At 42.5% G+C, this 25,559-nt stretch overlaps 1 protein-coding gene across 3 annotated transcripts in view; it reads right to left on the bottom strand.

Moving 5' to 3' along the window:
• The window catches only part of SPAG17 (sperm associated antigen 17), an 80,162-nt gene that overhangs the window by 23,458 nt on the left and 31,145 nt on the right, over positions 1–25,559 (bottom strand). For 2 of the 3 annotated variants that reach the window (XM_081844695.1, XM_081844694.1), the window contains exons 15-32: positions 24,902–24,994; positions 23,449–23,498; positions 22,310–22,423; positions 20,540–20,694; positions 17,576–17,766; positions 16,473–16,558; positions 15,669–15,947; positions 14,792–14,903; positions 12,790–12,930; positions 12,424–12,537; positions 11,703–11,932; positions 10,961–11,078; positions 9,586–10,028; positions 8,407–8,533; positions 6,861–7,075; positions 4,783–4,927; positions 3,680–3,834; positions 2,108–2,299 (exon numbers count right to left, since the gene is read on the bottom strand). In XM_081844695.1, the coding sequence (XP_081700821.1) occupies positions 2,108–2,299; positions 3,680–3,834; positions 4,783–4,927; positions 6,861–7,075; positions 8,407–8,533; positions 9,586–10,028; positions 10,961–11,078; positions 11,703–11,932; positions 12,424–12,537; positions 12,790–12,930; positions 14,792–14,903; positions 15,669–15,947; positions 16,473–16,558; positions 17,576–17,766; positions 20,540–20,694; positions 22,310–22,423; positions 23,449–23,498; positions 24,902–24,994 (2,960 nt within the window). The remainder of the gene's footprint in view (positions 1–2,107; positions 2,300–3,679; positions 3,835–4,782; positions 4,928–6,860; positions 7,076–8,406; positions 8,534–9,585; positions 10,029–10,960; positions 11,079–11,702; positions 11,933–12,423; positions 12,538–12,789; positions 12,931–14,791; positions 14,904–15,668; positions 15,948–16,472; positions 16,559–17,575; positions 17,767–20,539; positions 20,695–22,309; positions 22,424–23,448; positions 23,499–24,901; positions 24,995–25,559) is intronic. The other variant, XM_081844696.1, reaches the window with a different exon arrangement.

Below are 25,559 nucleotides of genomic sequence, written 5' to 3'. Positions count from 1 at the left end.
GAGAGAGAGGCGGGGGACATCTGCTGAACATATGTTTTCATGAACATTTTGCTCAACTCTGCTTTAAAGCCTCTAATTGCTTCATTTGAAGCGGTGATATCATTCTCATCTTTCTCTCACTTTCGCCAGATAATCTGGCATGGCTTATTATTATTAAAAGGTAAAGGGACCCCTGACCATTAGGTCCAGTCATGGCCAACTCTGGGGTTGCGGCGCTGATCTCACTTTATTGACTGAGCGTACAGCTTCCGGGTCATGCGGCCAACATGACTGAGCCGCTTATGGCGAACCAGAGCAGTGCATGGAAACGCCGCTTACCTTCCCGCCGGAGCAGTACCTATTTATCTACTTGCACTTTGACGTGCTTTCAAACTGCTAGGTAGGCAGAAGCAGGGACTGAGTAATGGGAGCTCACCCCGTCGTGGGGATTTGAACCGCCGACCTTCCAATCGGCAAGCCCAAGAGGCTCAGTGGTTTATACCACAGCGCCACTGGCATGGCTTATACAGGAGCCCTAAAAAAGAGGTATAAAATGCAAACAGAGAGGGAGGAGAGCGGACCTCACGGTGCATTCCCAGGAGACCTTCTCCTTCCCCAAATGTCCCTAGCTAACTGTGGTGTAATGTGTGTGTCTACACACTTCTGCCTGATCAGCCTGTTCCCGGAGTTGCGTGTTCCATTACACGTGGCACCAAAACCAACATGATTCAAGCATCTCCCCAAGAGGACTCCCCTCTTGTTCTAATGCCACCCTTCTCACATAACCACTTCACTGTGGCTCCTTGCCATAGGCCAAGTCAGTGTTATGGCCAACGCTGCCTTTGGTAACAGAGATGCAGGCATCAAATCTCAGCTCAACCATGAAGCCCCCTGTGTAAACCTAAGACTAGTCACTGGCAGCATAACAGGAATTATTGTGAGGATAGCATGGGGGGAAGGTCAGGTAAAATTAACATGAATGCTTTCCTAGAACAAAGGGATAGAAGGAACAAAAATTTAAGAAATTAAAAACATACAAATTCTCTTTACTAGTGCATATAATCCCACATATCTAGAAGAAATACATAAATACTGTACATAAACCACAGAACGTCGCAAAATCTAAAGTGCTTGTTTTCTCAAGATCTCGGGAGCCTCATAGGTGGGAGATCAGTGGAAACCAGTTGGAATAGGTTAAAAACTTTAAATACCTAGGTCATGGGTAGGCAAACTAAGGGCCGGGGGCCGGATCTGGCCCAATCACCTTCTCATTCCGGCCCACGGATGATCTGGGAATCAGCATGTTTTTACATGAGTAGAATGTGTCCTTTTATTTAAAATGCATCTCTAGGTTATTTGTGGGGCACAGGAATTCGTTCATCCCCTGCAAAAAATATAGTCCAGCCCCCCACAAGGTCTAAGGGACAGTGGACCGGCCCCCTGCTGAAAAAGTCTGCTGACCCCTGACCTAGGTGTCCACTTCTAATATAACACTTCCTGGAAATACCATTGTAAGCTTGCACTTAATGGAGTGGATACTCTAGCTCTGGCTATCACCCGTTTCTTCTTTAACAGAGGGAATCTGTTCATGCCAGCTGCACTTCTTATCTGCTCAACAATTGTAGTAATGACGTTGTGGAGAATGTGGCAAGATTTTTGGGTGACGCCATAAAATGACATCACCATAGGTCCTAAGAGCCATCTTTGTACCTCATGATGCCTGGACGGTTTTATCCTAAAGTATCTCCAACTATGTTTCGTTAACTGTGTTGTGTTCTGATCCATGTGTACAATGCACTTTTTAAAATGCCAGTAAAGCAGATTGGTTTAAAAACAAACAAACACACAAACATAAACCATAGTTGACACTGACCAGTATTTCTGGCTTTGAACAAAGTGCAAAGTTAGTTGAAAAGAGAAGCAAGTGCTTCCAATGTTCAACTTCTCAGAGTCATGTCAGAAGAGCAGCTGGGAAGCACACTGGCTGAAGGCTCTTTAAATTTATCTTAATAAATTAAAAGCCAAATGATTGACTATATATATTTTAAATAATTACAACCCAATTTAAAAGCAAACCTCGTAAAACAAATCCACACAATGAACTGCAGAACAAACTGTAGTATTTTACCTTAAAAATGTTTCCTGCCTGGTCTGTCACCTCACAGGCAATACTGGAGTTGTGTTTCATAATGTATTTCCCAGCCTGCTGATCCTCAAAATTGGATACAAGATCACTTCCACTTTTTTCAAATGCCTCTGGAGAGTAAACTGCACAACAGTTTTCATCGACGAAGAGGCAGCCTTTGTTCATGGGCAGTATCTACCACGATAATAAAGGGGGAGATTCAGCCACCCATAAATTTACTAATCAATGTAAGTGCCATGGAAATGCAGGATGAATTAGTTTGAAAATGGATTGCAGTCCATCCCTTTATGCTTAACTACTTTTCATGTTGGAGAAGGAACTGGCAATCCACTCCAGTATTTTGCCAAGAAAACTCCATGGACATAAAAAAGGAGAAGCTTTGAGAAGAAAGTGGGAGTTTCCAAGGCATGCTCTGGTTCATGGGGTCATGGAGAGTCGAACACGATTAAGACGACTAAACAACAACAACAACTTTTCATGTACCTCTTCGTGCTTGCCATTTGTTAACATTTTCACTCTCAGGAATAACAGTTCACGAATGTGAGTGTTCTAATAATAGAGCTGTTTTAGAATACTCACATTCATCAATTTCATATAAGACTTAGCATAACTGGAAATCTGGGGCATGGGAAATAATGGGGCACAAAATGGATGGCCTCAGTCCAGTATATCTGAAGGAGCGTCTCCTCCCCCCTCGTTCTGCCTGGACACTGAGGTCCAGCTCCGAGGGCCTTCTGGCGGTTCCCTCACTGCGAGAAGTGAGGTTACAGGGAACCAGGCAGAGGGCCTTCTCGGTAGTGGCGCCCGCCCAACGCCCTCCCATCAGATGTCAAAGCGATAAACAACTACCTGACATTCAGAAGACATCCGAAGGCAGCCCTGTTCAGGGAAGTTTTTAATATGTGACATTTTAGTGTATTTTTCATCTTTGTTGGAAGCCGCCCAGAGTGGCTGGGGAAACCCAGCCAGATGGGCGGGGTACAAATAATAAATAATTGTTGTTGTTGTTGTTGTTGTTGTTGTTGTTGTTGTTGTTGTTGTAACTCAAGGAGTTAGACTGGTGGTTCTCAAAGGGTGTGCCACAATGGTGTGGCAAGAGAGGGTGGCAAGTGCGGCACGAAGATTCAAGGACAAACATTGAAACATTTCAGTATAGTATAGTATAGTATAGTATAGTATAGTATAGTATAGTATAGTATAAAAATAATTTTTATTCGCAGAATATGGATAGATATCTTTTCAGAATGAGAGCAAGAGCATCAAGCAATTCTGAAGACAGTCCTAGTTGTGATCCAGAATCACCGGTCGATCAAAAAGGAGAAATGCTCGGCTGCAAGAGTTGCCAGGAAGAGGCGCACAAGGCAGCATCCAACCGCCTTAGGGATGCCACTCCCGATTTGTGTAGGGTTTACACCTTAGCCCTTTCCTCTCCTGAAGAAGTTCCACAAGGCAGCAGGTAAGTGGTGATGTAGAAATTTAATAAAAATTATTATTATTATTAATAATAATAATAATAATAATAATAATAGGATACATTTTTAATTGTAGACTCACTTGGTATGTTCCTTCAGGCTTTGATATAATCGAAGTTCCATCAGCAAAGATGGCACAACACGTACTGTCCTCACAATTTGTTATGATCGTTGCAAAGTCTGGATTTTCTACACGCATGCATTTTACTTTCCTTGTGATGGTTTGGGGCTCGGTGTCTAGGAATGAAACCAGGTCAACAAACTTCAGAAGAGCATTTATACTGTGAACTGTGACAAAGCCTAAGATGAGTGGCAGAACAATGTTATTTCTCACAAGGATGGCTTCAAAACTCTTGTCATTTACTATTAAACTTGCCATCGTATCCTTGGAGCTCAGATTTATAACACTTTCTGCCAATTGAATACTTTCTGACAAATACACTTCAATAAATTTGGTTTCTATACACAGCAGTAGCTGTTTCAACCATCTCGTTCTGCTCATTCTGCCCTGATATGTTGGCACCTTTCAGGATTTTGGACGTAGCTCATTGCATGATGAATCTCTCCCTGCTTTAAGAGAATACCAGAATTCAATGCATTGGGCAGGACGAAAGAATAAATTAAATTCTGTTCAAGATTCAAAAGTATTATCTGATGCATTACCAGCAATCAGCAACACCTGACTGAGAGCAACTGCTTATTTAACCACCATTCTTGGTGCAAAAAGGTCTGTATGTTGGTAAGAAATCATCTAAATGCCTCCATCTTGCTATATCAAGGATGAGGTTATTCAGGCTTCCCTACGTAAGATGGAAGATTCTGCTTGTGGCAAATATAACTTTGTTCTCTGATCATCACAATAACTGTCACAAGTGAGCAGCTTGAGGACAGCTGCCACCATCAGCAGCTATACTGCAACTCTCAATCTGTTTAATCTTTGAGAACAAAAACATAGGACACCTTTCTTGTCTCTGGTCCATCACCAGGATTCAGAAGATGAATAACTAAAATCAGCTGAATGTAATTATTCAAAATAGCTTTTACAATTGATGTAAATGAATTTCTCCTTGTGGAAATGATAAAGTACTGTAATATGTTAAAGCCAACTGAAAACACAGGAATTTAAACGGTCCCACCTTTGTTTTTTTGCAATGAGAAAGGATTATACGAGAACCATGCACATACCTGTTTCTTCACTGTCAGCAGACTCAACCATTTCAACACACTCTTGGAAGAAAGTGGTTATTCTGGTGCCATCAGCATGATCTACTATTCTGGAACCATCGCTTTTCTCCACCACAACGACCATATCTTCCCTTATGGTCATTACCTGGAGAAATAGAAGATTTGCTGTTGGCATCCATCTTTCCCAAGAGGCAATTGAGGGTGCCACTGGGGTGAAGTCAAATTCTACACCAGCAGCACTGAAGTGACCTCCCTGGGGCACAAGCCTGGCCAGGGTGCATGGAGGTCCTGGTCTGCCCAGGCAATAAGGACCCCCTCTTGGCCTCACTGATGTGGTCCAGAGCAATACGTTTGGCTCTAGCTTGGTTGCAGGAATTGCTGGAAGGAGGCATATCAGGCACCATCCAACGATCATAGGGTCTCCACTCTGGTTATGTATAGGGTTTACTCCAGGGGTCAGCAAACTTTTTCAGCAGGGGGTCAGTACACTGTCCCTCAGACCTTGTGGGGGGCCAGACTATTTTTTTTGGGGGGTGGTGGTGAACGAATTCCTATGCCCCACAAATATTATTTTTTAAATAAAAGCACACATTCTACTCATGTAAAAACACCAGGCAGGCCCCACAAATAACTGAGAGAAGCATTTTAAATAAAAGGGCACATTCTACTCATGTAAAAACATGCTGATTCCCGGACATTATGCAGGCTGGATTTAGAAGGCGATTGGGCTGGGTTTACTCCATGGGTAGGCAAACTAAGGCCCGGGGGCCGGATCTGGCGCAATCACTTTCTAAATCTGGCCCGCGGACGGTCCGGGAATCAGCATGTTTTTACAAGAATGTGTGCTTTTATTTAAAATACATCTATGGGTTATTTGTGGGGCATAGGAATTCATTCATTCACCCCCCCCCCCAAATATCGCCAGGTTTAGCGGGCCAGTCAAAGTCATTTCCAGGGTGTGGCCGCTATCACATGCTGACAGCTTCTAGGAGCCACAGGTGAGAGCTGAGTGCAGAGTGGGGACCAAAGGAGGACAAACTACCCAAGAAAGAATGCAGCAGGTCTCCCACCAGAGGTACTACACTTCCCCTAAACCCTATACGTGCCAATTGAAGAATACTGATGGAGTTTTATCAGTGGATTGATCCTGAACATGAAATCAGAACATTTTACAGTCGTACCTTGGTTTTCAAACAGCTTAGTTCTAGAACATTTTGGCTCCCAAACGCCACAAACGTGGAAATGAGTGTTCCGCTTTGCAAATTATTTTTTGGAAGCCGAACGTCCGACGGGGCTTCCAATTGGCTGCAGGAGCTTCCCGCAGCCAGTCGGAAACCGCGCTTTGGTTTCCGAACGTTTTGGAAGACGAACGGACTTCCGGAACGGATTCCGTTCGACTTCCGAGGTATGCCTGCATTACATATTTGGGAGGTGCATGCTTGCTCCTCACACCCTTTTATTAAAAGAACGTAGTATTTTTGCATGCTTTACTATGAAAGAACTATAGAGAAACAAAGGTAGCATGTGATTACTGTGCCACTTGGAGGTATGAGAATGCCATGGGAGATTACAAACACAGTATTAAGAAGTTCAAGAAGGACACTGACAAACTGGAACGTGTCCAGAGGAGGGCAACCAAAATGGTCAAAGGCCTGGAAACGATGCCTTATGAGGAACGGCTAAGGGAGCTGGGCATGTTTAGCCTGGAGAAGAGGAGGTTAAGGGCTGATATGATAGCCATGTTCAAATATATAAAAGGATGTCACATAGAGGAGGGAGAAAGGTTGTTTTCTGCTGCTCCAGGGAAGCGGAAACGGAGCAATGGATCCAAACTACAAGAAAAAAAGATTCCACCTAAACATTAGGAAGAACTTCCTGACAGTGAGAGCTGTTTGACAGTGGAATTTGCTGCCAAGGAGTGTGGTGGAGTCTCCTTCTTTGGAGGTCTTTAAGCAGAGGCTTGACAACCATATGTCAGGAGTGCTCTGATGGTGTTTCCTGCTTGGCAGGGGGTTGGACTCGATGGCCCTTGCGGTCTCTTCCAACTCTATGATTCTCTGATTCTATTCTATGATTACCGTTCCAGTAACTGGGTCGGTGGCCTGGTAGGCCAGCAGTGGCTTCAGGTCCAGCCTCTCTGAGCCCTTGGTGCCTATTTGAATGCCTAATGGGGTAGTGGTTATCCAGGTGCCTGCCAGGGCATCTGGGGATTGTTCCATATCCAATAGGTGATCCTGAGCAGCGACTTCAGCTGCTTCAACTTTTAGTGCAGGAGCGCCCTTCGTGCCTTTTCCTAGAGAAGAAGAAGAAAAATTAGGATCACTTAAATGCACTAACAGCACTATAGAATCATCATCACTGCTGCTGCCACCACCACAACCTTCTACGGGGTCAAAATTTATTTTTCCATTAACCTCTCCCCTGACGGGGAAAAATCCTACACAGAATGACAGGCAGGAACCCCGAAGTCTGGAAGACTTATTTCTTCCCATTAGCAGTAGGAATTCACTATGGGTTCGATTTTCAGATACCTGCATAGCTTCGAATTTGTCTGTACCAACATATTGGTGTCTTTTCACTGAAGCCAGATTAAATGTATTCCCCTCAGAAGTGCTGGGTGGCAGACTGAGAGGCATCCCTTATCAAAATAGGATGTGTGCATGCTCTCAGGATGTCGAAGGTATGAGGCATATTTTATTGCATTGTGGACAATATGATCAAGATAGGGAACTATTGATTAAACCACTATTGGCAAATTGGCCGGGTAATCTGAAGCCTACTGTACCAAATATCTTCTGGACAACAAGTCCAATAATATCACAGTGGCCGTGGCAAAGTTTCTTTCAGTAGTTATACGAATCAAATACCAGCATACCCATGACTAAACAATTAACGCTTCGGTTTTCCTTCCCTGGGGGGTTGTCTGTACGAATCTGTACAGTGGTGCCTCGCAAGACAAAATTAATCCATTCCGTGAGGCTCTTCGTATAGCGGTTTTTTCGTCTTGCGAAGCAAGCCCATTGACAGCTTAGCGGATTAGCGCTATTAGCGGTTTAGCGGCTTTTAGCGGATCAGCTGATAAGCGGCTTAGCGGCTTAGGAAAAGGGGGGGGAAGGGGGAGAAACCGCAGGAACTCGCAAGACATTTCGTCTTGCGAAGCAAGCCCATAGGGAAATTCGTTTTGCGAAGCGCCTCCAAAACGGAAAACCCTTTCGTCTAGCGGGTTTTCCGTCTTGCGAGGCGTTCGTCTTGCAGGGCACCACTGTACTTTCATTTACCACTCCTTATACCCAATACCTAAATGAAAGAGTGGCTTATTGTACAGACAGAGAATATAGAGCTATACTTTACACTCATGATATATGAATGTCCTTAGATAAATGCAAGCAGCAATTAATTCATTCACACACTCTTAGAGAGCAAAGAGTCTCTATTTACCTAAAGGCCTACAGAGTGAGCGCAACATTTGTCTCATAGTCATGCTAAAAAAAGAAGGGCGAGATCTATACCATTTTGAATTGTGATTGCCATCTTGATATCAGACCAAATGGTAAAGTATGTGGGAACATAAAACATGAATCAGACAATAAAAGTTTCAGATTACTCAGCCCCCTGACCACCTACTAGTTTTCTTGGTGCTTGTATCAGGAGGAGGCGTGGCCTCTGTATGTGGCGTACTTGCAGGAGGTGGAGGTGGTAAAACAGGACCAGAATCAGGGCTTCTGATCACTGTGCCATCAGCAAACAGTATCTAGAAAAAAACCAGTGTTAAAATCCTTACAGTCAATGACATTTCCACTCAGCAAATAGAACTATCGGGGCAATCCGAAGTAAGCCTCAATGAACTCAGTGGGACTTAAAGGTCCCACTGCCCGTTAAAGGACCCCTGCCCGTTAGGTCCAGTCGTGACCGACTCTGGGGTTGCGGCGCTCATCTTGCTTTATTGGCTGAGGGAGCCGGCGTACAGCTTCCAGGTCATGCGGCCAGCATGATTACACTGCTTCTGGCAAACCAGAGCAGCGCACAGAAACGCCATTTACCTTCCCGCCGGAGCGGTACCTATTTATCTACTTGCACTTTGACGTGCTTTCGAACTGTTAGGTTAGCAGGAGCTGGGACTGAGCAACAGGAGCTCACCCTGTCACGGGGATTCAAACCGCTGACCTTCTGATCGGCAAGTCCTAGGCTCTGTGGTTTAACCCACAGTGCCACCCACATCCCCAATGGGACTTACTCACAGGTAATAGGATTACAGCCTAAAATGCTCAAATATGGGTGGCATAAATGAGGAACTAGCGCAGCAAGATTTTTTGGGGGGTGGGGAAACACTGATATAGAGAAATACAATAGAAACAGACCCCTGGCTGAAAGTAATTCTTAACAGGGGCTATATTTTGAATTAAGAAATGACCCAAAGGCTAGGAACATTTGCTAAGCGCCCTGACTCACTTGTACCCACATGAGCAAAGAGAGAAAGAACTCAGAATGTTGCAGCTGAGGAGGTTTTCTTATTTACCATCACCAGCCAGACTTTTGGGCACGTAAAACTGCAGGAGGTATAAGTTGCATTTATGGAATCCTGATTCATAACTAATGCTTTTTGTGGGCTGACAAAGTGAAGAGTAACTCTACTTGGCATTTTGGGAATGTATTATAGTTAAATAAAAGTCTAAGCAGGAACTGAAATATGTACAGCCGATGGGAAATGAAGAAGGGGGATTTTGTGCTGCGGTAACCATCACTTCAGGAAATAAATAATAAAACTGAATCTTAGTCAATGCCAAACGAATTTTGTTAGCATACCTGAGTGGATCCATCCAACATGTACTTTATGACAGTTCCTTGTCTCGTAGTAACTCTAGACACTTCCTGATCTATTGGGTTCTTCACTGCTTTTTGCAGCTGTGAGTGCTTCACCCTCTGGGGATAACTCTGCCTAGTAAATATCTCAAAAATGGTTTCCCTGGCTTTGTTTGCAGGGTCCTCCTCTGTTTCAGCCTCAGCCTTGCCTTCGTTGGCCTCATCCTTTAAGGCATCATCTGCCACAGATTCATCAAGGGGCTTGACTTCATTGGCCTTCTCTTCATTTCCTTTCGTCTTGCTTGCTAAGGTTTCATGTGCCTTCACTTGCTCTTCTTTGGCTTCCGGTGTCTTCATTTCATCCGTTTTGCCCTCGTCCAATTTAGCTGCTTCGTCTACTTTGCTTCCTTCATCTGCACTCTTGGCCTTGTTTCCCATTTCTTCACCTTTCACGGATCAAAACATGATGCCCCTTAGCAGGTAATAATTATTAGCAACTGCAAACTATGGAGCTAACTAATAGATGCCAAAATATCAGGGTGGAAAATGAATGAATTCAAGATAGATATTGCCCAGATGTTACGCCCAATTTATGTTGAGAGCCATTCTATATGGATGACAGAAGTTCTACTTATTTAAACATGGAACCACAAAAACCATGTAGAAAAGTGAGGGGAATCTAAGATTAATAGCAAAAATGGACATATGGGGGGGGGGCGCGACAGTGCAAAAACCCTCCCTGTAGTTGCAGATCACATCCTCAGCCATAATAAGTCTACTCACTGGTGGAAGAGAGTTCTGCACTCCTTATCTACGCACCTCTTTCAAAAATCAGACATTTGTCACCTTTGTCTACATGATCAGGGCATTTTGTGTTTAAATACACACAACTGCTGCATTCATATTTATTTTGGCACTAAAAGTATCAGTACATTAGTCAAAACTGCATTTAAAATGTGTTTATTAGGAGAATTTTGCACTAAAACAGTGATGGATTGAAAACAACAACCTGCCAATTGCTACAAAATGTGGATAATTTAATTTAAAAATGGGAAAATGAGAAACTGGGGGAACAAAACTTGACAGATCTTTCCATTCCTACCTATCGTACAAAGGTAAGGGTCACACCCATTGCTCCACCCACTTCCCCTGGCCCCACCCACCACTGGCATACAGCCCTAAAAGATTGTTCAGGCTGAAAACAGAGCTCTCCCTTCAGACCTATATGTCATACCATTCAGCAGTCCCACCAACTTCATGTCATTATTGTTACCACATCTGCTTCCACCCCCACCCCCACCTCCACCCTCAGAATGCCTTCAAAATGAACACTTTTGCAAAAGCAGGTTGTGCTCACGTAACAATGATCAGCACTAACCTGTGAATTTTTGGCCAAGAAAGGTTAGTACCAATCCATTGGGACAGGACACATTCAAACTATTGAAAACACGGATATCTGGAATAGGTGGCGTTTGGATCAATTCGTCTACATCTACCTAGAGAATGAAAGAGACACAGAAAATAGAATTTCTAAAACTATTTTTAAAAGGTAAAGGACCCCTGGACGGTTAACTCCACTCGCTTTCAGGCCAAGGGAGCCAGTGCTTGTCCACAGACAGCTTTCTGGGTCATGTGGCCAGCATGACCAAACCACTTCTGGCGCAACGGGACACCGTGACGGAAACCAGAGCGCACAGAAACACCGTTTACCTTCCTGCTACAATAGTACCTATTTATCTATTTGCACTGGCATGCTTTCAAACTGCTAGGCTGGCAGGAGCTGGGACAGAGCAACGGGAGCTCACTCTGTTGTGGGGATTTGAACCGCCAATCTTCCAAACGGCAAGCCCAAGAGGCTCAGTGGTTTACACCACAGCACCACCCACATCCTCCGTGTGCCAGTAGCGGTTTAGTCCTGCTGGCCACATGACCCGGAAAGCTGTCTGTGGACAAACACCGGCTCCCTGGGCCTGAAAACGAGATAAGCGCCACAACCCCATAGTCGCCTTTGAATGGACTTAACCATCCGGGGTCCTTTACCTCTCAGTGTACTAGGGCAACGATATACATTCCCTCAGGGCTCAGGAACCAACCATACTTAGTAGGAAATATAGCAACACCTTTTTCTCATCTTGCTTTGAAGAGTCATCTGGAGAGCCTGTCACTGTGAGACGGGAGCTCATTTTGGCAGATGGCAAGTTTTTGCCTGATTTTTCTTTAGAAGGCTTAGTCTTTCCTGTAGTTGTAGTTGTAGTAGCCGGAGTAGAAACAGGCGAGGTGACCAAAGCGGAAGTGGGCACATTTACGGAAGGGATAGTCAAAATGGCCGCTAAATTGGGATCACTTTCTTCTGCAGGGGAGCAAAATGGTTTATATGAAATAGAAGAATATCACATGTAAATTTCTTGTGTATTTAGGCAAACTTGTGGGAAATATGATTTTTCGAAATGTTTGTTTAAAGACAAAAGAAGAAAGTTGAAATACAACTGGGCACCTAAGGCGACATGGAGATGATGTGCTCCTGTTCTGTGTCACTGGTTACAATCTGAGTTTATTTGTTAGGCCTTGGGCCAAGCTCTAAGACAGGCCACAGCTGAGGACTCAATTCTGGCGAGGTTCAAAGTGCCAGAGACACAAGGTTTTGACCCATAAAGCCTTAAATACATCAAGGACCACCACTCCCCATAAGAACTGGCCCAGACCCTGTGATCAACAGCTGAGGCCCCTCTTTGTGTGCCTCTTCCATAAGAGGTCCAGAGGGCAGAAGCATGAGAATTAAACAGATATGACAAAGATCTTAGAAAATGATTTGATCATTTTCTTCATTTTGCTTGTTTTTACCTTCTGCTTTTCCTGATGCTCCATAGCAGCTAAAGGAGAGGTGGATTTCATTTTCTAAGGTTGCAGAAAATGACCCAAACTTGCTCACAGCTTTTGATTGATTCAGTGGTTTGTCTAAGGAAGAAATGAAAGAAGACAACACCAGTTTTTAATATTAAAATGAGTTGCTTTCTCTCTTTAGGTGTAGCTAAGCCTTTTTGACTCTACGGTCACATTAATCCCTGGCCAACTCCCTGGGAGAAGCAAACATTGGTTATTTCTTAGAGCTTTGGTCTTTCTAATTTTCTAGGGAAACTTCAGTGATATAACACTCATCATACTTTTCACATCATTTTATTTATACACAACTGATGCTAACACACTGACCTGGCTCTGGTTCTTGTTCACCTGGGGAGTCACCTCTTTCTTCATTAGTTTCTTTCTCTTGTTCACATTTCTGGGGGTCTACGATATGAATGAAGAAACAGTGGTTGTCCTTTATTACCTTCACTTTGACCAAAGTTGCCCCTAGGAGAAAAGGAAAGAAAAACAGTAAACAGAATTAAAATGGTCACCGAAGACTTGCGTTTCTGGTACCAGAGAATGAATGAGGCCAAAATTAAATAAAACAGATTGCTAGAGTATTTGCTGAACTGGTTTGCACTGGTTCCCAAGGTTAGATAGAGCTGTTTCCACATTAACTTCTCTAATTACATTTAAAATGTTAAAATGTGACTGCAAAATATTCATTCTCCAGTTTTACAAAAGTAAAATGTAAGTAGCATTTAAAACATAACTTTCAATCAAATGTTTTCCTTGAGGCATAGAAATATATCCTTAGAACCAGGATTCTAATCAACTTAGTCCAGAGTTTTATTTTAGAATATGGTGCTCCTCATTATCAGTGAATGCCAAAGCATATCTCATACATTATCCTCTAAGTTTTATTACCACAGTATTATTGTGTTTATATTCCTCCTTTCTTCCAACAAGCTCCAGGAGGCATGCATTGTTTTCCTTCTCCCCATGTTATCCTCACAACAACCCTGTAAGGTAAAGTTAGACTAGGAGACAGCAGCTGGCTGACGCTCACCCAGTGAGTTGCATGGCTGAGTGATATTTGAACCCTGGTCTCCCATCTCTAACACTCTAACAAATGCTAGGGGGGGGTGGCAGGGGCGGAGGAAGGGGGGTGCGGTGGGGGCAGGCCACCGTGGGTGTCACCACTGTGGGGGATGATAAAATGCTGGGTGCCCAAGTGAGCCCAAGACATATGTCTCTCCTATGCCACAACAGCTGCGAGAATATTGCTAGCAAAGAATTGGAAGAAAGAAGATTTACCAACTACCGAAGAATGGCAGATGAAGATGATGGACTATATGGAACTTGCCGAACTGACCGGGAGACTCCGAGACCAGAGAGAAGAGATGGCGGAAGAAGATTGGAAGAAGTTTAAGGAATATTTGAAAAAAATATGTTAATATTTAAATCTTAGAATAGCTTTGGAAGTGGATATAGGCGGTAGGGTTAGAAGTAGAAGATAGTGTATTTTATAAGTGATAAAATGTGAAGTTTTTTATGGTTAAAGTAAGTGTGTGTGGGGGGGGGAGATGGTTAGAAATTATGATATATGTAAACTGCTAAAGATGAAGTAAAATGAAAATCAGATAGGTGGGACTTGGGGAAGCCCACTTAACAATGTTTAGGAAAATAAGGTTATGACAAGAATTTGTTTGTATTGGTTTTTATGTGTTTTTTCTTTTTTTTTCTTTTTTGATGTACTGTTATGTATGTTTTGTTAATTTTTTTGTTGTTCTCTCTTGTGCCTTTTTTGTAATTTTTGAAACTTCTAATAAATATCATTTTAAAAAAAGAATTTGTTTGCATTGTTTGTCTTTTCTGTTTGTGTTTTTTATTTGTGTTATAAAATGAATAAAAAAAATGGGGGGGGGGGAGACATATGTCTCTCCTGGGAGTGACGTGGTGGCTTGGGCGCCCGCAGGCTCCGCACTGCTCCAAACAGTCTGCCCACCGCCTTGCCCTCAGCTACAGGGCAGCTGAGTGGGAGAAGGCAGACAGACTCCTCGGAGGCCCTGTGGAGCGTCATGCCCCAGCTGGCCCCGCCCCTGGGCGCAGGGCATATGCGCCACTCTAGGTGCCCGACCGGCTTGCTCCACTGCTGGGTGGTGCCTGAGGGAAGATGGCTCACCAATGGCTACTCAGTGAATTCTTGGCAGAGGCAAAATTCAAATGAGGAGCTCCTAATTCATAGCTTAGTCTGTTAACCACAACACTACACTATTATTACTTCAACGGAGAAACATCTATCAATACTGATTCTAAATGCATGTTTAGAAATCCATAGAAATGCCAAGCGCGAAAGAATCACCTTTTTCAAACGTTATCCTTTCCGCCTGGATTTGTCCTCCGTCAGTAGGGAACAGATATCGGGTAGTCCCTGCAACTTGAATGGGATTCTCAGCCATATTGTATCCAAGAAACTAGGACAGAACAGTTGCAGGAAAAGGTATAATTAGACAGAAGTTTTCAGCCAAGGAAAACTGGAATACTCTATCAGCAAGATGACTCCACCGCTATTTTGTGACTCATGAAGTGTGTGGTTCTTTCCTGCATCAATTTATCTCTTTATAATCGAAATTATTTCAATAAAATATAAACATTCTGAAAACCCAGGAAGTGTGTGAATTCTGCCCTTTATATAGCTATCATCTATATGGCTCCCCTCTAAGAAAAAGTGGTGCAGAACAACAAGGTCCTCCCTTCCTCTGTAGCTACACATAACCAGAGAGCTTCCATACTGTGGTATTTGTTGACTCTTGCATATGGCCATATTTTATATTAAAAAAAAAACACCTTGTGGGGTTTATTAAGAGATTTCATATACAGTGGTACCTCTGCATGTGAACGGGATCCGTTCCAGAGCCCCGTTCGCATCCTGAGCAGAACACAACCTGTGTCTGCGTTTGCGCAGGTCGTGATTCGCCGCTTATGCCCATGCGCGTGACGTCATTTTGAGCATCTGCGCATGCGCAAGCTGCGAAACCCAGAAGTAACCCATTCCATTACTTCTGGGTTGCCGCAGGACGGAACCTGAAAAGATTTAACCCGAAGCTACTTTAACCCGAGGTATGACTGTATTTGCACACTTAAAAAAAGAAGCAGTTTTTGATAGGCTGCCATGGAGAGACAAGATATACAGGCACCATATGAAAAAAGGCAATATCTTCCTAATAGGAGTTACACACCTCATATTCTTTCACGGGTGGCTGAGGAGGGGTAATTTGTTTAGTTTGCCCAGCCAGCTTTGCCTGATCTTCAGTGTCTGGTGATTTAGCCGACTCTGGTGATCTGGACGGCGATTTTTTTTCTTTGTTCGTTTTCTTTTTGGATGCCTTTCCTTCATCAGAAGCTGCTTGCTCCTTGCTCTGGCCTTTTTTCTTGCCAGGTTTCTCCTTCTTCTCGGCTTTTTTTAATTCTTTCAACCGCTCTTCCTCTAACAGCCGCTCCTGCTCTTCCTTCCAAGCCTGTCCAAACAATTAAGACTTCAGCACCTAAATTAACATGATGGTCTTGACTTTGCAGCGCATGGAAAACTTTTCGTTTCAACCTTTTTTTGAGTCACTATTGGATTACTTTTAGTTTAACCCTCCTTCCCTCCTTTTTAAAAATGTCAATGTTTTAAGTGATTTTAATATATTATTTAAAGCCCTGTAATTATCTGTTTCCAAAACTTTTCAATACAAACTGAAAGTGTGTGTGTACAGCTTATACAAAACACAAACACACACACACACACAAACCATATTACTATTATCACTCTGCAGCTTCGGTTGTTGCCATAAGTAAGTTTTATTTATTTAAGAATTTATTTAATTTGTATACTTCATCCGAAGATCTCAGGGTGGTTCACAGCAAAAATATACAAGATAAAAACACAACATGCATAATAAAAACAGGAACAAAAACAAAACACCATTAGGTGTATAAAAACACTTGGAAAAAATGAAATTATTTTTGGATTAGGCTTTTTCTTTTTTTTGTTTTGTTACCTTGAGAGAGTCATCTCTGACAAAAATGTTTTTTTCTTTCTCAACTGCAGGTTCTGGAGAAACGTCGACTTTACTTTTGGTAGGAGCTTTGAGAATTGAGATAAAGATAAAGCGTTTTCAAAAGTATGTTGCAACAGCAACCGCCAGCTACCAAGAAAGATTCGTTAAAGGGGCGATAGAACAAATGCAATGCCAAAGCTTTAAAAGTAGAGCTCAAATTCCCATATTTGGCACAAGCAATCTGGCTATTACTCTATCTCTTTCCATCATCTCATATGCTCCCTTATACTCTGAAAAAAAATCATTTAAAGGCACGTCAATTTTAATTTGGCAACATTTATTTGTAAGCTACATTAAAGCATGGTGATCACGGGCCAAATTTCCTTCAGGTCTAAAAGAAAAATGTCTTCCTTCTTAATAATGAGCTCATGTGCAAACCCTGGTAGGAGTCAATAAAGGGAGACCCCCAAGATGTAGAAATAACAAGAAACATATCGGTCACATACTATGGGCAAAATATACTTCATATCACCATACACCACATACTGCAACTACACACTCACAAATCACACAGCAACCCCTCTCTCATACTCCAATCTCACTAGTTATGAATTTTGAAAAAAAGACTTTAGCCATTTTGGAAACAAATTTGGAGGGGATGGGTGAGTTTCTTGCAGAGATGGAATGGTTAACCCTCCCCCACCAGCTACAATATCCAAGTCAACCACTGTCTCCAAACAATTAGGCTTGGAGAAAACCCTTCCACTGCAAGCAAACAAAGGTTTATTTCCAAGCCTAATTGCAGCAAGAGGGGTTATCCTTTCCCATCCCCCCAGCTGTGGCCCTTTTGAAAATTATCCTCCCTTGCTGCAGGTAGGCTTGAACAAAGCCATCTATGGCACACAAAACAAGGCCTTTGGGTGGGCAATTCCCTAACACAGGTAAATGGAGCTGGCTTATATAATTTGCTGCATGCTTCCATTCATGCCTAGAAATTGCAAGTTGTTTTCTGAATAAGAACATGGCTAAGACTGCAGTCTTATTACACATGCTTACCTGGCCCACTGAACTTACCTCTGAGTAGGCATATGTAGTAAACTTACTTTTGGACTTCTTCTGTGCAGCACCCTTTTTGCCAGTAGGTGGGGACTTGACTTCGACAGGTGCTTTTTCTGCTAACTCTTTAGCTAACCTAAGAGCTTCCAGTTCTTTTGCCATTTTTTCTTCCTGATACTTTACTTCTTCTCTTACTATCCATTCATCTATGGAAGCAGCCACCAATTCCAGGTAATTCCTGGGGGGAAAGAATTTCTACTATTATCGATAAGAAAACACAGTGATAAAGAATCTTTGCCTTCTCATATGAAAGAATTAAAACCCTTAAATAGTTTATATTGCATTTTATGTTTAGAAATATTTCTGCATTATTAACTCTGTGGAGTATTAAAAAAAAAAAAACAATTACGCAAATCGGATCTGCACAGCAGCTGACGAAATGGTTCACCTCTGGAAACTGCTGGCTGCTATGGGGTGACAGAAAGGGAACTTGCATGCTTGACTTTTTGGAGTTTCAATCAGCACTGTGCAAGTGTGCAGCTGCTTACTAGCTAGATGTGTGCTGTATGTAAACATGAGAAGCTAGCATAGGCAATGGCAGCTGGTCAGCCATGCATCTGCACAGGGCAGACTGAGCTATCCTCTTCTTTCCTCACTTGTCCACCATCGCTTTCAGTTAAGGACCTTAATTCTCACTCTTAAGAGCACAAAGCCCCCAATGCTGCAACCTTTCCACATCTTTTCATATATAAATTTTTATTAAAATTTTTCCATAAAGAACTCCAAACATATCAATTTACACATCACATCTTTTAGCTTATTGGACCTCCCTCAACTTGTCTGACAATCATTCGTAGTTAAAATCCTATCTTCACATTCCTTAATTTTAATATTGCCATTAAATACTATATTTCTGTCCTTATTTGCCTTCTTACAATATTCCTTATATTTTCACAAAGCTTCTTTAAAGCACACTAGCGTTGTACATTCCTCACATACAGTTTTCAAATACTCTGTAAATTTTCCCCAGTCCTCAAAAAACCTGTGATCCTTTTGGAATCTAATTTTCCCAGTTAATTTGTCCAGTTCTGCATAGTCTGTTAATTTTGTTCTCCATTCATCCAGAGACGGTACTTCTTCTTGTTTCCATTTTTGGGCCAACAATGTTCTTGCTGCTGTTATTGCATACTGAAAAAGTTTACAGTCTCTCCTATTTATGTCCATTCTTGTTATTCCCAGCAGGAAGGTTTCTGGTTTCTTAACAAAGCTATATTTTAGCATTTTCTTTAGTTCATTATATATCATCTCCCAAAACCCCCTTACTTTCTTACAATCCCACCACATATGCATGAATGTACCTTCTTTCTCCTTACATTTCCAACATTTATTACAAGTTTTGTACATTTTTGCTAATTTTACTGGTGTCATATACCACCTATATACCATCTTCATAACATTTTCTTTTAATGTGATACATGCTGTAAACTTCAGGTTTTCATTCCATATTCTTTGCCAGTCATCCATTTCTATGTTATATCCTAAATCTTTGGCCCATTGAATCATAAACACTTTTACTTCCTCATCCATTGTATGCCATTCCAACAAAATTTTATACATTTTGGAAATTATCTTACAATCATTATTGACAATTTCTGTTTGAAATTTTGAATCTTTTTCTTTGTACCCTTTTTCTTTCACATCCTTTTTAAACATTTCATTTATTTGATAGTAGTGCAACCAGTCATAAACATGTTCTTTTACTTGTTCATATGGTTTCAATCTCCACTTCCCCCCTTCCTTCACCACCAAATCTCCATAGGTGATCCAATCACTTCTCATATTGATTTTTTTGACACCTATAACCTCTAATGGGGATAACCAATGTGGGACCCCCATTTCTAATATATTTTTGTATCTGTCCCAAACTTCCAATAACGATCTCCTGAAGATATGGTTTTCAAATGGTTTATAACCCTTTTTCTTTTCTTTCCAAAGGTGCGCACGCCATCCAAATCTGTTATCAAATCCTTCCAAATCCAGGAGCTTTGTATTTTTAAGTTTAATCCATTCTTTTAGCCAGCAAAGGCATGATGCTTCATAGTATAACTTCAAATCTGGCAGGGCAAAGCCTCCTCTTTCTTTTGCATCTGTTAATAATTTATATTTAATTCTCGGCTTTTTGCCCTGCCAGACAGCAACCTTTCCACATCAGGGAGTCGCGTCTGCTCCTTGATCATTTGGGTTGCCCCATACTGAATGTTTTCCAACTCTGCAATATCCCTTTTTGAGGTGCAGGGATGCAGGTGGCGCTGTGGGTTAAACCACAGAGCCTAGGACTTGCTGATCAGAAGCTCGGCGGTTCGAATCCCCGCAACGGGGTGAGCTCCCGTTGCTCGGTCCCAGCTCCTGCCAACCTAGCAGTTTGAAAGCACGTCAAAGTGCAAGTAGTTAAATAGGTACCGCTCCAGCGGGAAGGTAAACGGCATTTCCGTGCGCTGCTCTGGTTCACCAGAAGCGGCTTAGTCCTGCTGGCCACATGACCCGGAAGTTGACCGCTGGCTCCCTTGGCAAATAAAAGCGAGATGAGCGCCGCAACCCCAGAGTCGGTCACGACTGGACCTAATGGTCAGGGGTCCCTTTATCTTTTAAGCAGAACAATACTGTGATCCAAGAGTAGTCACGCCATATAATGGCTTTATGGCATTGGCAACTTTATTTTCAATCCCTTTCCCATGTTCCTTAATGTGGAATTTGCCTTTTTCACAGCTGCCACCCACTGGGTCAACATATTCCTCAATCTCTGCACTATGCTTCATTTCAGGTCCCTCACCACCTATTCCATATATTCAAAATGAAGTGTTTGGGGTGGGTTTTTTGCAGCAATGTGCACCCGTTTACACTTGCTTGCACTTGCCATTCTCAACATGAATCACCATCATCTCCTTTTCATGCTGTATTCCACACCTATGGCTTCTGGGCTATTTGGAGGCATTGCCTGAAGAACCCCTCACCTGAACCCAACGTCAGAATGCAACGCAACATTCCAGGACTCTTCAAACTGGCAACGTTGGTTCATAGGATTATGAAGGACTATCAGCAAGGAGTTATCTTGAGTGTGGTAATAGGAATCAATGCATTTGTAATGCTGGGTGGCATTGTGAAGAACCTGAGAACGAAAGGAAAGCATAACTCAACTTTTGTAAGTGACTGGCCATGGGGAAAGGGGCATTCGGGGGGAACAGTTTTAACATAAAAAACATATTTATAGCATATTTAACGTAATGTTTTTTGTAACTAATACTAGACATTGATTGCGCAGGTGGTGACCACCATCGGGAAAGTGCAATCTTGTTGCTTTTGCTTGCAGCAGCTTTCAATACCATTGAGCAATTTATCTTCCTGCACAGTTTCCAAGGCTTGGTGGGAAGGTGTTGCTGTGGCTATTATTGATTTCGTTTATTGAATTTGTTAGTTGTTTTATCTTGCCCAGGGCAACCTGAAGGTTCCATTCCTACCTACAGGGTTCAGTTCAGAAAATACTGTTGGAAGATTACATGTCTACCCACTAGCAGTTGTGCCACTAGCATGTCTCCCACTAGCAGTTGTGCCGTAGGGCACTATTCTTACTTCCAATCTTGTTTAATATCTCTATAAAGGCATTGGAGATGGCATTAGGAGATTTAGGGTCCAGTGTCATTAACACGCTGATGACATCAGCTCTATCTTCGTTAATATACAGGCTCTGTGACAGGTTGATTATATCATGTGTACACAAATACATTTTATTGCAGAAGAGCTATGATGGAAGAGTAACTCCCCCTCTGCCCATAAAAAGGTGCCCAGCAAGTTTTTCATATGTAAATAAGAGAAAGAACATCTCTTTTACTAAGTCCTGTGTGACCTATTTTTTGTATCAAGGGAAAGGACACTCATAGAAGTAAAGGCAGTGTTGGGAAAGAATCATTCTGCACAGAAACATGTTTGTACCTTTAAGAACAGTTTCTGTAAGCTCTGGGCTGATTGGGTGCAGCTGGCCATGGCTACAAAGGAGAAAAGCTGCAGTTTGAACTCTGCCTGCAGAAAAACACCCACAAGCTTTGCTGTTTGTTGTTTTGAAATACAGTGGTGCCCCGCAAGACGAATGCCTCGCAAGACGAAAAACCCGCTAGACGAAAGGGTTTTCCGTTTTGGAGGTGCTTCGCAAGACGAATTTCCCTATGGGCTTGCTTCATAAGACAAACATCTTGCGAGTTTTTCCGAGTTTTTCCCCCTCCCCCCCCCCTTTTCTAAGTCGCTAAGCCGCTAATAGCCGCTAAGCCGCTAATAGCGCTAATCCGCTAAGCCGCTAAGAGGGTTGCTTCGATAAGACGAAGAAACCACTAGATGAAGAGACTCGCGGAACGGATTATTTTCGTCTTGCGAGGCACCACTGTAAAGTCTTTATTTGGTTTGGTTTTACACCGGTCCCATGGTGTCACAGTCTCTGTCATCTGCCACCAGTGAAAAATCCCCCTCTAACAGGTGGGTACAGTAAATGACACCTCTACTCTTCCCAACAAGTGATACCTATGATGATATCCAAGATAAAACAGAATACAAAGACAATTCACCCAGCTTTGGTGACAGGCGTGCAATTAAGATTTAAAAGGGTTGCTAAATGCAAATGCTTAAGAAACATCACTCATCAGCTTTACATCTGAAGCAGGGGTATAGAAATGAAATGCTCGATATCCTTTTCTGTTCCCCCGTCTACATAATGAAGAAAAAGCAACTAAAAATACCTGGAAGAGAAGGTGTGGTTGAAAATGTTCTGCAAAACTCCAGTCTTTCAAACACCGCTGCTGGGTCTCCTGTATGGCAACTAATTCTGTATCTGTATCTGTATTTGAACGTATCTGAAGAAACACCAAGAGGTATAAAACAATCACACATAACGAAGGCCACAGAGCAGGGGTTTAAGCAGTGGTTGGATGGCAATCTGTCATTCATGATCCAGTTGAGATTCCTGCATTGCTAGGAGTTGTACTAGATAATCCTCAGGGCTCCTCTCCAACTCTAAGATTCTAACCTTTCTTTCTTTCTTTCTTTCTTTCTTTCTTTCTTTCTTTCTTTCTTTTTTTGCTTGGGAGTCACAAAACTAACTAATTTTTAATTTGGTAAATGGGAAGACTTGGACAGATACCCATGCCGACACAAACTATCACATAGATTCGCTCTCAAATAATCTATCCGAGTAAGTTTGGCATGGGTCTGTTCAGATAAAGCTGCCACTAAGAATGGAAGCTGGAATGGAATGTGTCACCGGCCTCTCCTTTCAATAAAAAATTAAATACAGAAGTAAAAAAGTAGGAGGGACAGGGGACGGACACCTAGATGTGAGACCAGAAAGAACTAACAGAATTAATTAGTTCCCCCAAATGCCTACTAATAGGATTTATTACAGCTCAGTCTATTATGGAACACAGGTTTCTTCTTCAAGAGCAATCTTGAACTTTCAAATTATATAAAGCAATGCAAACAGCTTCAACAAATACTAGCTGACCGCAACCCCAGAGTTGTTCGCGACTGGACTTAGTTAAGGGGTCAGGGGTCCTTTACCTTTACCTTTAAGTCTAGAGAACTGCCCTTACTGAAAGGAGACAGAATCGCAGGCAACACAGAATGATAATGGGTAAGAATTTTTAACTGGTTATGATTTTACAGTACAACAACGTGGCATTAGAAGATCCTATTCTACTTTTATTAGCGTACATATAATCTTTAAGAGGAAAGGTTTTGAATCACCAAAGTGCATCCATCTATTATATATACATTTGAAGTTAAAAACACACAGAAAATTCTCAGCTACCATGAGTTCACATGTACAGACTCCACTTTCATATCATACTGTAAAGCACATTTCAACCACGGTATTTCTTACCTTATTTTCAAGAGAAGCGTTGGGATCACTGTTACATTCAGCAACTCGATCTGAAAAATAAAGCTAAATAGATGGATGGATGGATGGATAAGAGATGCATACACTAACACACCCACAGACATATTTTATCTTTTCATCTGGTTAATTGTTTGGCTGTTCCTGTTACTTAAATGATGGCACAATCTCTGTCCTGCTCTACCCTAATAAACGGTCTCTACATTTTTCAGAGCACCGGCTTGCCTCTTTCTCACAACATTCCTCTCTCTTAATAATAATGTCTGTTTATTATAAGGATTTTCCACAAAAATCCTTGGGTCAGCAAGTGCATGAACCAGGAGCAAGGATGTGCTTCTTTATGGTGCAATCCCATTCAAAAGAAATCAATGGACTTTACTCCCAGTATATAGAATTGTAGCCTTAATTCTTTTTCTCCTTAATCTGAAATGGACAATCTTTGTGTCTTTTGTGTTTCACATGCACACATACTCTTTAACAACGAATGAGAAGCGAGGGTGCACCTCTGGCCGATGTGATTGGCTGAGCCTGTGTGATGCCGCAGCCAATTGGCTCATGTAGCACTCCCCCTGTTTAGCTCTGACACCTAAGCTGTGCTGTGTGCAAGGATTGCACCTAGCTTTTTCCAGTAGGAAGACTGGACCCGCGACCACCTGTTTATGAGCTCTGCTGCACTACACGGCTTGCATTCTTATTGCAGCTTTTTTGCATAGCTAAGTTTGTGGACTGGCAGCTACACTCTACTGATGGGAGTGCATAGGAGCCTGACTATGCAATAGTCTAGCATAAACTAGCTGCTGGTTCTGCCTGTTGGGATATGAGTGCTCAGCAGCTGCAAGCTAGCAGCTCATTGTTTACATCATGTGATTCACCTGATGTTTCAGAGCGTGAGACAGGATGTTCAACGCTCTTCTCAGGGTTGTGTTCTCAGTGTAACTTGAGACCTTCCTGTTGTTGCTGTAAAGGGGGAGTCAGTGAGTTGTACGGAGGTTTCTGAGAGAGCAGACATGTTTTGTACAGTGTACAGTCCAGGAATAAAGACTGTTTTCTTTCTCCTGCTGACATGCAAGGGGGAAGGGAGTGTGCATCTCTCAAGAGGGAGGTGTTGCTTATTTCAGATCTCCCTGGACTGACCGAAGACCAGCCAGGGGCAGATCACCGGCAACAGGCCCCAGTGCCTGGGAAGAGGAGTCAGCCTTTCCCGAGGGGGCCGTTTCCCAACACTGCGAGCCCGCTGGATTGCCTTGTGATTCTTTAAGGAACCTAACTGACTTTCAGGGATAACCTTTGCTTAGCTGTTGGTATTCTCTGTAGATAGTTTGCTAATATGGGTGAATTTTGGCAGACTGATCAACGAAGAGAAAAACGAGTGCTTTGTTTTAACACCAAAGTGAAGACAGAGGGAGAGGGAAAGAGGCTCTTTCCAAATAAAGCATACCTGAATTGTAAATTCCTGATGGTCTCTGAATACCGTTGTCAAATGAAAAAGAGAAAAATTGTCGACTACGATAAGCACTGTCTGTGAAAAGCCCTATGGACAGGAGGTGCAAATCAGAGAAATTCCGAAGTCAGAATGGGAGTTCCCTAATCTCCAGTTTAAGTTTCAACATTCAAAGTGGCAGCACAGAAACAATGTGGGAAAAGCAGATTGCCTCCTGTGGACTCTGGTAGTGTCACGTGGTCTGTGAATAGTGCAGCTGCTCATCTGCAACATGGCCTGAGGGCAAGTGGACTGTGGAGAGGGACTGACCTCTGAAAAATGTTAAATATGGACCATGACTTCACTGTGAAGGAGAATGAAGGAATGTCAAATAACTTTGCATCTTTTCGGCTCTGAAGTAATGTCGTAAATAGACTAAAAATGGTAAGAGCAAAAGAGAATACTGTGACCTATACAGTACTATAAGACTCGGGTTTCTGACAGCATCAGCACAATTCCCTAGGTATGTTTACTTGGAAGAACCTTCAACAGTGCTTACTCCTTAGTACTTGTGTTTAGGACTGTAGCCATCTCCAAACATATACAACATTAACAAGCTCAGTATAAATTCCTTTAACAGCTGTTGTTGGCATCTGTCTATTTTGGGAGACAAGGG

This window comes from Podarcis erhardii (genome assembly GCF_964252035.2).
Source record: "Podarcis erhardii genome assembly, chromosome: 17".
In the NCBI taxonomy this organism is placed as follows: Eukaryota; Metazoa; Chordata; class Lepidosauria; order Squamata; family Lacertidae; genus Podarcis; species Podarcis erhardii.
Note: the sequence above shows the minus strand (reverse complement) of the source record. Positions and strands in the feature narration are given on the sequence as shown.